Source organism: Heptranchias perlo, chromosome 10 (genome assembly GCF_035084215.1).
Source record: "Heptranchias perlo isolate sHepPer1 chromosome 10, sHepPer1.hap1, whole genome shotgun sequence".
NCBI classification, from domain to species: domain Eukaryota; kingdom Metazoa; phylum Chordata; class Chondrichthyes; order Hexanchiformes; family Hexanchidae; genus Heptranchias; species Heptranchias perlo.
In genome coordinates, this window is record NC_090334.1 from 29,123,627 (window position 1) to 29,136,188 (window position 12,562).

The following is a 12,562-nucleotide window of genomic DNA, read 5'->3' on the forward strand; positions in this document are numbered from 1 at the left end:
AAGATGGGTATCGAGGGATATGGGCCAAGTGCAGGCAATTGGGACTAGCTTAGTGGTATAAACTGGGCGACATGGACATGTTGGGCCGAAGGGCCTGTTTCCATGTTGTAACTTCTATGATTCTATGATTCTATAATTTTGTTACGATTTAAAATCTCACGTGGGAAAAACCATGTATCAGGCTTGTATTGGCTCTCTTGTTTAAAAGTTTTCTCCTTCTCCTCCGTTGCTGGAAAGATTGGGTATAGTGAATGGAAAGGTGTTACTGGGGAACCAGCCAGGAGCTCTAGTCTCTTTTTTGGTTCACTTTCTAGAACCTCTACAACTGCCTCTCTCCCTTCTGGTCTTTGACTCTCTAACACATTTTGGGTTTGCTTAAATGATTGTTTGACTTCTGCGACTTCCATTTCGCAGTCCTCACCTAAGCCTTCATAATCTACTTTATTCTCATCACTGGCTCCTTGTGTCATTGTGTTGTCTGGGGAGCGATAGTTTGCATTCTCCTCTGCCAACCCTTCCCTCGTCTCCATCACCACCTGCTTGGGTCATTGTACATATACTATCTCTTTTAACTCTCAACTATTCTTGGAACTGTTGTATCTGTTTCTGTTGTTGGGTAGTTAGGAGGGTTATTAATTTATCTAATTTTTGTTCGACCCCTCCAGGTTTTTGGAGAGTCATGGTCTGATTTCCCTCATTGTTTCTCTGCCAGGGGGTGCTACGTTACTCTGGCAGTCTACGGTGTAATGACCCATTCTTTGACATTGGAAACAACTGTCATTACAACCTTCTGTTCCTCCTATGGCTCCTTACATTACAGCCGCCACCACAGCTCCTTTTCGGCCCAATTTGCCCCGTAACTCCTGAATCATTAACTTACACCGTGTATAGTCTACCGAATTCATGGATCGACACGTAATCTCCCTTTTAAAGCCCCTCTACAGTTGGCGAGTTCCGACTCTAGTTTTCTCTTTTTTTTTCTGTAAGTCTATCTCTCTCTTGTAATATTTTCTGACTCTGTAGTCCCTGTGCTGTCGCAGTTTTAGCCACCAACTGCAAACTTTCCAGCATAGCCATGACATCAGTCAGACGTTTTTTCATCTGACTGTCTCTTAATTTCCCTGTCTTTTTCATCTGACTGTTAATATCCCTGACTTTTTTTATCTGACTGTCCCTTAGTTTCCTCTAACTGATTCCCATTTTCTTCTTTTAACTGTTTAACACGTTCCTCACTCATAAATGCACACAAGTTGGCCGTCCACATACGGGTCCTTTTACCAATTCTCACCTTCATCTTTTTATTTCGAACTTGATCCTCGACCCATTCTATGGCCGTCTCATAAGCCTCATCCTTCTCCACTATTTTGGAGATTAATTCTAAGGGTTCCTCAGAACATCTTAGTTCCTTTTTCAGTTTCTTTTCTAACATTTCGCGGACACTTGCCATGATCACTTATACTAAACCTCACTTCCGGAATTTGAACAATTCATGTCTTTTGCGATCAACTTAAGTCTGAGATTTTTAAGCACTTTTTTCCTTTAAGTGTTTGATTTTATGTCAACACGAAACATTGATTAGTAACCTCCTGGCTAGCTTGCCAATTTGTAATAGATTTGGACATGATGCCAATTTGTAAACAAGAGAGAGTCGAACCACCTCCCCCTGACATTCAACGGCATTACCATCACCGAATCCCCCACCATCAACATCCTGGGGGTCACCATTGACCAGAAACTTAACTGGACCAGCCATATAAATACTGTGGCTACGAGAGCAGGTCAGAGGCTGGGTATTCTGCGGCGAGTGACTCACCTCCTGACTCCCCAAAGCCTTTCCACCATCTACAAGGCACAAGTCAAGAGTGTGATGGAATACTCTCCACTTGCTTGGATGAGTGCAGCTCCAACAACACTCAAGAAGCTCGACACCATCCAAGATAAAGCAGCCCGCTTGATTGGCACCCCATCCACCACACTAAACATTCACTCCCTTCACCACCGGCGCACTGTGGCTGCAGTGTGTACCATCCACAGGATGCACTGCAGCAACTCGCCAAGGCTTCTTCGACAGCACCTCCCAAACCCGCGACCTCTACCACCTAGAAGGACAAGAGCAGCAGGCACATGGGAACAACACTACCTGCACGTTCCCCTCCAAGTCACACACCATCCCGACTTGGAAATATATTGCCGTTCCTTCATTGTCGCTGGGTCAAAATCCTGGAACTCCCTTCCTAACAGCACTGTGGGAGAACCTTCACCACACGGACTGCAGCGGTTCAAGAAGGCGGCTCACCACCACCTTCTCGAGGGCAATTCGGGATGGGCAATAAATGCTGGCCTCGCCAGCGACGCCCACATCCCGTGAACGAATTTTTAAAAAAATCAATGTCTCATTAATAGTCAAATCAAACATGTAAAGGTATCATATTTAGACACAAAGATCAAAACACTATGGGCTCGATTTTACCAGGCCTGCGGGTTTCCGGCGGGTTGGGTTTCGGGAGCGTGGTCAACACGCTCGGTGAAATTAGTGGGTTGCCCGCGCGATCGTAGCAGGCAACACACTAATAGGAATCAATTACCTGCTCCTCCGGGGTCCACGCTGCTGGTCTGCGCGTCGGGCGGGCTGCGCATTCGCAGTACGATTTGTCAGCTGGAGGCTCTCTAGTTAAAGGGGCAGTCCTCCACTGACAGATGCTGCAACCAATGGAACAAATTTCAGCATGGAGCAGCCCAGGGGGAAGGCTGCTCCCAGTTTAATGATGCCTCACCCCAGGTATCATCAGATGGGGTGAGGAGGAGGGCGAAGACAGAGATCTTCCACCCGACGGGCGGGAGGAAGCGGCCAGCCTCTGCCACCAAGAAGGCCTGCCTCGAGGTGGCAGAGGGGGTCACCTGCGCAACCAACATATCGCCCACCTGCATACAGTGCAGGAGGCGCTGCAATGACCTCAGTAGGTCAGCCACAGTGAGAACACGAAGTCTATCCCCTACACTCCATCTGCCACAACACTGCCCCAACCCCACATCTCCTTCGGCACCGCCAACACTACTCTGTCACATCACCCCTCATACCCACTCAAACCCCATCCTCATCTTACCTCCACCTACTCACCTCGCCAGTACTCATCCTGCCACTAACACGCGACCCAATCCTCATACAATCTCATGGCTCTATTCCATACTCACCCTCTCGTGCATCTCCCTCACGGCCAGCCTCACTCAACCTGCCACCACCTGTGCTGCAGCCACAGGGCATGCATCACATATGTGCAGTAGGCAGCGTAAGGCAAATGTTTCGTGAGCATGAAGGGGGTGCACAAGGGTGTCGGAGGGTTTGCCATGGGTGGTACCTATATTGAATTTCAGAGCAACAAACAGCACACATTATATTGGCACCACCACTGCCATGTCTCCGCGAATACTGTCTGTTGTGTCCAATAATGCCCGCTCCTGGGTATCACTATGAGGACCCACCACTGATGCCACCCATCGTGTTACTGCAGAGTAGGTGCAGGTGTATTTGCAGGGCTCTTCCGCGCAGACCACTGAGAGACATCGGCGGTGTAGCCGGCTGCACCCTGGAAGGATGCGGAGGAGAAGTTGTGGAGGGCAGTGGTGACTTTGGCAGCGACAGGTAAGCACTTGTTGCTGGGGCCAGGCAGGAGCAGCTCGGCACGAAAGAGGCTGCAGATCTCCATGACTACATGTCGAGCGAATCTGCGCCTCCGTGTGCAGTGCTGCTCGGAGAGGTCCGGGGAGCTTCGCCTCGGTCTGTGGACCCTGTGGCAAGGGTAGTGCCCTCTGCGATGCGTCTCTCTCTGCGGTAGCCCTCCCTCCTGCTGTGCAGGTGGGCGTGCAACAACCCCGTGTTGGGGGGCTCCACGTCTCTGCGGCGGACGGCGTGGACTGCGAGGCTGCTGGGGCTGGTCATGCTGTTCGTCCTCCGAGGGTGTCCACGCACCACCCATCTGGCCGTTGTTGGTCTGAGGGGTTGTGCAGGGTAGGTGGGTGGTTCCTCGGACTGGGGCTGCAGTTTCGTGTCGGTCTGTCCTCTGGCTTGGCGGGGGGTGGTGGGGGGCAGGGGTTGCCCTATGTGACGCGGTGGCCTCCTGCGTGGGTGAGGGCTCTCCCCCGTGGGGTGCACCTTGGCACCTGCCACAGGCTGCTGGCTGCAACACGCCTGGTTGGAGAGAGACTGTTTCCCCCAGTGTGGGAAACACGGTGCGATGCAGGTGAAATCCCACACTTCCTCTTTTGACAGCTGATTCAGCTCATTAACTGACCTCAACAAGCAAGGTAAGTACTCTCAAGTGGAACCCCGCTGGCTTTAATTGCCTGCGGGATTCCCACCAGCGGGGGCCACGCACGCAGCCCCGCACGTCATCGGAGAACCTGGAAGTGGTCGGGATCGCGGCGTGATCCGGTCACGTGACCTCATATCGGGATTTTCGGGGCCCCCCCGCTGGAAACCCGACCCTAAAATCGAGCCCTATTACTCTGTTGGATCTCTGGGCAGAGGTTGTAATTAAGTTGGCGACGTGGTTGCTTCAAGTTTTCCAACAGTGAGGTAGTCTGATAGTCACTTGTTCTTCTGACAGCGGTGTCATCTTCAGACAGCTAAGTGTCCTTTCAACGGTTAGACGGTCTTCGCTGATTCCTCTGCGCTGAGCTCAAAAAATGTTGGGTTTTTATGTTCCCCCGGCAGGAAACTCTCACCATCTCTGGAACAACATTCATAAGACCCTTATAGATTAACAAAGTTGTTTTTCAAAGAATTCAAGTCAGCTTGTTTAACATTACTCATTTAACCACAAGACACTTTGCAAGGTTGTTTTTCAAGGTGGCCAGTTTGTTTGACTGCACTCGTCTAGCTATCTTGTCATGGCCCGGTCTTATCGCTATCTTTGGACTATTGTTCCTCTTTTATCGCGTAGCTGCCTTGCCTTACAATGAGGGTGACAAGGGTCAGACACTCGTCAAAGGCTAACAGTTCACAATTCAGCAAAATAAGCTGCATACTCAGAAAAATACACAACATAGCCAGCAGAGCACGATGGTTAGTAGCATTAAGAAAATGATGTCAATTTTCCCTATTTCCAATAGTCAACACCAATTTAGCTTGCACTTGTACTTGTGCTGACTCAACTGGGCTATTTTGGTTTCTAACCAGTTACATTTAATGAATCCTGCTATCCATGTTCAATAATTTGCAAATGCCATTTGCACAGAAGGATGCCATTTGGCCCACTGTGCCTGTGCCAGCTTTTCAATTGAAGGTATCAACTGTAGTCTCATTTCCCTGCCCTTTCCCTGTGTATTTTTATATTTTTTTCAAATATCTATCCAATTTCATTTTAAATGATGTTATAGTCTCTCCCCCAATAAACACCTTTGGTTTAAAAAAGATTCCAAGTCCTAATAACCCACAGTGTGAAAACATTTCTTTGTAATTTTTTCCCCTTTTGTAATGAACCTGAATTTATGTCCTCTTGATACTGACTTGTCACCAGTGAAAACAATCTTTCACTATTTATCATCTCAAAACCTGTCGTAATTTTGACCATCTCCATTAGATACCCCTTAACCTTCTCTATTCCAGTGAGAGAAATCTTAATTTTTTGAGCCTGTCTTTATAATTATTATTCCCTGTAACAGTCCATTGAATCTTATCTTTACCCTTCTCATGACTCCAATAACCTTCCTTCAACAGAGTGCTCAGAACTTCACACAATATTCCTGTGGTCTAACCAATTTCTTGTACAAATTCAACATATTTTCCTTGCTTTTACATCTAATGACCCTATGTATAAAACCCAAAATCCCATCTGCTCTTTCTGGCATTTTCTACCTGCACCTCCACCTTTTAAAGATCTGTCAACCTGCTAGCCTAAATCTCTCCGTTCCTCCACTCTGTTAAGAATCTCATCATTTGACGTATGCGATTTTTTTTTTCCATTAATGTTCTTCTTCACCTTTGCATCAAATTGCCATGGGACTTTTTCTGTTAATCATGTTATGATTTTAAAATTCTCATCCTTGTTTTCAAATCCCTCCATGGCCTTGCCCCTCCCTATCTCTGTAACCTCCACCAGTCCTAAAACCCTCCAAGATCTTTGCGCTCCTCCAATTCTGGCTTCTTACGCATCCCCGATTTTCATTGCTCCACCATTGGCGGTCATGCTTTCAGTTGCCTTGGCCCCAAGCTCTAAAATTCCCTCCCTAAACCTCTCCTTTAAGATGCTCCTTAACGCCTACTTCTTTGACCAAGCTTTTGGTGACCTGTCCTAATGCCTCCTTATTTGGCTTGGTGCCAAATTTTGTTTGATAATGCTCCTGTGAAGCACCTTGGGACATTTTACTACATTAAAGGCACTATATAAATGCATGCTGTTGTTGTTACAGCCATCTTGTTTTGAAGTAAACAAACAAATGGAAATGTTTAGACTCCACACCTGGGCTTGCAGTTAGAAATTGCAGCTTCTTTATTATAATGTCCCCAGACTATTTCAAGCATTATATTGGATTTCCTAATGGCTTGAAAATGTGAGAGAATAGGGTCAGCTATGTTCCAGTTTGTTGAGCTATACACATTATCAACTGCAAACTGGCTCTTCCAGCCATCAAATGGATTAAAGGGACTTATTTTATCATCTCTCTGTTTCCCTGCAGAATGCCATTTTATAAATTAGTGCCCTTCTCCATTTTAGATCCAACTTTTTAAAAAATGCTTCAGTGACAACTGCAATTGTGGAACATAATGCATATTTTAACAAATAAAAGTGCTTTTGATAGGGGTGAATGTCCTGTGAAGTTGGAGCACACCTGTGCAGGGTGTGTAGTGGCCTTAACTCTGAATGTTGTTTACAATAAAATTGGTGTTTATCCGTCTTTGAGCAATCTCATTGACCAATAGTAATAACCTGAATTTTCTCAGTGTTATTTTCTAAAAAATCTCATTGGCTAATCGTGATCAAGTGATGTTTCAAATGTCAGTGATGTTTTCTAGCAATTTCAATGGCTGATAACCATGTGACCCATCTAATTGCTCCTTTTTTAATTGACAGGACTTTTGTTTAACGCTGTTAAAAACAGGGCAGCATGGATGAGAATTTGGCAGGTTTCATTTTATACAGTAATGGCAGCTGGCTCACCTGCAGCCACCAATTCATTGTTTTTTTCAGCAGTTCCTAACCTCATTCCCTTGCTTTGGTCCTTACTGTGTGGTTTCTTTTCATCATGTCCTCATTCTGATGCTCCATTTACTCTTATCCCACCTCTTTTAATCAGATTCCCGATCTTCCGGCTACAATTGTTCTGCTTTTTCTCTTGGCTCTTCTTCCTTTTGGTCTCCACTTCTGCTCTGCTTCCAAGTTTGTGTCCGGTTACTTGGCTGTGACCCTATTTCTGATCTGTGCAGGCACTGGATGCTCAGCTCCCTCCCAGCCCTGTTTCCAGGAGTTGGTCAAGGGAGAATTGTCAGCATCTGAATTAGGGTCAGTGAGGAAGGCACATTAGAATGGTAATTTTAAGCATGGGCACATGCTCACTCAACAGGTCTTGACGTTGATTAAACTTTCTGCTCTGAAGCAGCACAGATGTGAAATTTGGAAATAATAGGGAAATGATTGTGGCAAGGAGAAGAATACATTGGTATCAGAAGGGTGCCTTGGTTAGATTAAAATAGAAGAAAGTAATAGAAAAGAAAGAACTGCAATTATACAGTGCCTTATCACATCTCGCAAAAATGTAAAACGCTTCACATTGAAAGAACTACATTGTGCAGTTACTATTATGTGGGTATATTAAGCAGTTATTTTGTGCACAAGTCGGTCCTACAAAACATAGTAAGATGAATGATCAGATAGTCTGTTGGTTAAGGGTAAAATTTTGGACGGGGCACGAGAATTCCTTGCTGTTCCTCGAATAGTACCATGTGATCTTTAATGACCACCAATAGATGGGGCATTGGTTTAACATCTCACCTGAAGAACATGGTCATCTTTTCCATTCTTGGAGTCTAGCTATTGCCACATGGGATTGTTTTTAACTTTAGGCTTGTAGCATCTTTGCTGCTCATTGAAGCATTTTTAAAAAAGAATATAGGATATGCACTTCAGAATATTATGACTTGTATGGTCTTGGGAGTATTTCTATAAGCCTGTTACTTGATACTTTTGTCAGAAAAATATTGTGTCCCACATTAATTTGAAGTGGTTTTCAGCACCAGTAACAGGTTCCAACAGGACGATATGTTACTAGCTCCTTTCCTTTCGAACATGGTCCTGACTCTCCTGTTCCAATAATTGTAGGCACCGATTCAACTTGTTCAACTGACGCCAGAGTGTGACGATATGTGATGATATGCAGCCACACGTCAGGTTATGTATAGGTAGTCAATAAACTCCTAGTGAATACTATGACAGTCCTCAGGGACAAGATCACACCCCTGCTTAAGGTCAGACACTACTTTGGACAAGTGGAATTCACCTTATCAGCAGTCAACTGTATTAAGAAGTCTAAGCTATCAGGGTGGAAGGAAACATTTCAGACAGTTAGGTTTAAAAATAGGTTTTGTTAGCAACAGTGATAGCATTAGTAAAGAATGGAGCAATGAGATAACCAAGGAACGGCTGCGAGTGGGAGGCAAGACTATATTTTACGATGAAAGGTTATCTTGATGTGGGAGGTCCTGAAATGTACATGATGAGGTAATCAAGGGAGCTGTGAGCCCCTGAATTTTGGGCGATCATCTAGTAAATCAAAATATTTGTTTTTTCCTCATGATTGAAATACACATGTTGCTTATAAGTATATTGCTCATATACACATGTTGCTCATGTATATCCAAACTTGTTTTTTAATTGCAGGAACACAATTCAATTCACAACTACACAGATAGAAGCGATTCGGGCTGGCATGCAACCAGGCCTAACAATGGTAAGAAATCTTGGAATCTTTTAGCTTTCACTTCCTCAGATTTTTTTTCCTAATTTTAGCAAGTGTTTGTGGGTTGGGTTTAATGTTACTGCAGTTCTTCCCTTTCTTTATTACTATGTTTCTATATTATAGGTGGTAGGACCACCTGGTACAGGAAAAACTGATGTGGCCGTACAGATCATTTCTAACCTGTATCACAACTTCCCAGAGCAGAGGACTCTCATTGTGACCCATTCTAACCAGGTACATCCACAATAAGTAACTACAACTTATGTGCTAGTTTGGATCATATTCCGTCCGATTGAGATATTTTAATGTTCACTTATATGTAGCACAGGCCTTAGTAAGACTGTAGTTGCTGAAGAAATGTTGTGTGGAATGCCCTGAAAAGGTGAATTATCCCTTGAGAAAAGGAATTTTCATTTGTAGTTTGTCATGGGTTTAACATGATTTATTAAAAAATCACCCATTTTTAACTTAGCTCATGAATGCGCACATAATGTGCACTTTTTCCATTTTGACTACTGTGTCAGTATGGAGCACTCCTTGGTCAGGAATAGCACAACCATGCACACAGTAAAGTGCGTTCTGTTCTGCCCAAACAACATGCCTAACCCTAATTTCAGAAGAGTACCCCCAGCTGCATAAGCATGGTGATTTTTATTTTAAGTCAGCCATCCTTACGGCTTTTGTAAGTGAGGTTGTTGTTTTGTGCCAAATCTGATCTGTTTATGTGGATTGGGCAAATTCCCAGTAGGACCCAGATTAAGCCTGCATTTATGTACGACCTTTATGACCAAGAATGAAAAGAGACTTTGTCAGTCTGGACTGGATCCAAAAATAGATCACAAACAGGACGTGGCAGTATGCCGCACAGCTTGCTGTATTTCCTGTATTTTCCAAACTTGTAGTTTAGCTAGGCAGTTTGAATGTTTCAATATCTAAAATGTTGAACACTGCCCAATGCTGTAAAAATACTTTTTTTTAAATCAATATGACCTTTCCTGATCATGTACTGAACAGTTCTTTGAAATTAGTGGCCCATTTATACTTATACACTTCTGTTCACACTGCAGAACTCGCTGATGGCTAATTAGCATTTCTGTTTTGTGTGATGATTACATAAGTCATGATGCAGAAATGTGTGCAATTTCCTTTTTCACCTGTGTTGAAGTGAAGTTTCATTGTAGCCACTGGCTCATTTTTAGCAGTACCTCTTTGAAATCCCTTGCATTATCTGAACTGTACTGAAACTTGAGGAAACCTGACAGAATTTCTGAGAGAAACAATCTAGTCCAAAATGAAGGAGGGAGAAAAAAGTTGACAAACTGAAAACAACAAAAATAAATCCAACAGACCTCCCAAAAAGAAAATGAAACAATGGAGTGGGTGAACCACTTTAAGAGGGAATCTTATTAATTCTTAACATGACAGAAATGGAGCAAAAAAGAAACCATTTAAAATGGAGGAAATGAGAAGAAAAATTCTACTTGGAAAGAGAAATCTACCTCCCGGAAGGTTACATTCCACTCATTGCTTCAATCTTTTCTGTTGTGTGTTAAATAATATAGAAGAAAGTTGATAACTCCCAAGATGAACCTGCATATCTGTAAAAACATTACTTATCATACACTTTATCCTATAAGATATATCATTTTCAAATTTTGAACTAGTGATAAATTGATGCAAAACATTTAACATTTGACAGATTTGCTCCAGAGAAATAATTAGAAATGTTCAATTCAGAGTTGACAATCCTTCTTTAGCCAGGCTGACATTACATGTTGGATGGAAGTGCTACCAAAATAAGTTCTTTTTCATGCACTGCAGCAAGTGTTCAAAGTATTTTCAAAAGTTATTCTCATTTCTAAATACTGAGTCTTCTGTTACTGTCAATCTACAGGCATTGAATCAGCTGTTTGAGAAGATCATGGCTCTGGACATTGATGAACGTCACCTTCTCCGTCTGGGTCATGGAGAGGAGGAGCTGGAGACTGAGAAGGATTTTAGCAGGTGAGAAACTGGGTGGAGTGTAACAATAAGATGGGGAAATTATAATCTGACATTTATACTGACATATATGCAGTATAAATTTGTCAGATTAGAATTTTCCCCAATTTTTTCTCCATCCTATTATTACACTCCACTCCGTCCATTAAGTTTGAACGAGAAGAATAGGAAGAAAAAGCATTGGGGTATATACCTGCAAAGCCATGCAATAAAGACTACATAAAATGTTTTCTTGAAATCAATGTCTAATTTTAGGAAAATGGCCTTCAAAGTAACTTGGTGCAAATGGGTAAGGAAGTTCTTATATTGCAGACTTTGCTGAAACCCCTGTTATATAAACTGGAATAAAACTTTTTATCTGCACTCTCAAAAGTTTAACTTGTATTATGGATCCAATTCTTGATTACTTGCTGTTTCAGTTATCTTCATTGGTTATTATTTTGTTTTTTATATGTATTTATAAAAAAAAGTCTATTTATGATTTCCATTATGTTATTCATGTGAAGAATTGTAGATTAAATGTCCTGTGGAGGGGAAAAAGGCATGTTGGCCTTTATAGGGGGTTGTAGTACAAGAGTAAGGAAGTCGTAGTGCAGTTGTACAGGGCTTTGGTGAAACCTCATTTGGAGAGCTGCATACCGTTTTGATCTCCTTATCTAAGGAAGGATATACTTGCCTTAGAGACGGTGCAGTGAAGGTTCACTAGATTAATTCCTGGGATGAGAGGGTTATCCTGTGAGGAGACGTTGAGTAGAATGGGCGTATACTCTCTGGCGTTTAGAAGATCTCATTGAAACATACAAGATTCTGAGGGGGCTTAACAGGGATGCTGAGAGGTTGTTTCCCCTCGCTGGAGAGTCTAGAACTAGAGGGCATAGTCGCAGGATATGGGTTCGGCCATTTAAGACTGAAATGGGGAGGAATTTCTTCACTCAGAGAGTTGTGAGTCTTTGAAATTCTCTACCCAGAGGGCTTGGATGCTGAGTCGTTGAGTATATTCAAGGTTGAGATAGATTTTTGGACTCTAGGGGAATCAAGGGATATGAAGATCGGGCAGGAAAGTGGAGTTGAAGTTGAAGATCAACTATGATCTTATTGAATGGCGGAGCAGGTTCGAGGGGCCTTATGGCCTACTCTTGCTCCTATTTCTTATGTTCTTAAGTTCTTCAAACAAGCCATCAACAGAACTATCTATTCTGTTCCAGTATAAAAACAGGACAAGATGGTTTTTGGCTATGGTTATTTGGTAGATATGGTTTGCCCCTTTTAAGAACTGGTGTTTCAGAAGCATTCATTGGAAGCCATCTGTAATTAGTGCCTGTCGCTTGAGCCTTCCTTGCTGCATTGCTGGTACCATTGCTAATTTTTCATTGGCATTTTCATCCTTTTACTCTTCTATGGCTTTGCCATTCTGGTCATTGAGCTGCTTGCTTACGCCTCTTTTAAGGGTGAAGTTATGGATGATGCTACAGATGATTATTCTTGAAACTTGTACTGTAAGATTGTCCCCAATTGGGTCTAACTTGTGAAGCACTGCTTTCAAGATACCAGTGGCGTGTTTGATACTTCTGGTTCAATAATCTGCGCTCTGCTGTCCTTCATTAGTGCC

The 12,562-nt window shown here is 43.3% G+C and overlaps 1 protein-coding gene across 1 annotated transcript in view; it reads left to right on the forward strand.

The window, feature by feature from the left end:
- The window catches only part of aqr (aquarius intron-binding spliceosomal factor), a 77,230-nt gene that overhangs the window by 37,608 nt on the left and 27,060 nt on the right, over window positions 1–12,562 (forward strand). Inside the window, exons 23-25 of the mRNA XM_067991382.1 lie at window positions 8,874–8,943; window positions 9,076–9,186; window positions 10,847–10,956. Coding sequence (XP_067847483.1) covers window positions 8,874–8,943; window positions 9,076–9,186; window positions 10,847–10,956 — 291 coding nt within the window. The remainder of the gene's footprint in view (window positions 1–8,873; window positions 8,944–9,075; window positions 9,187–10,846; window positions 10,957–12,562) is intronic.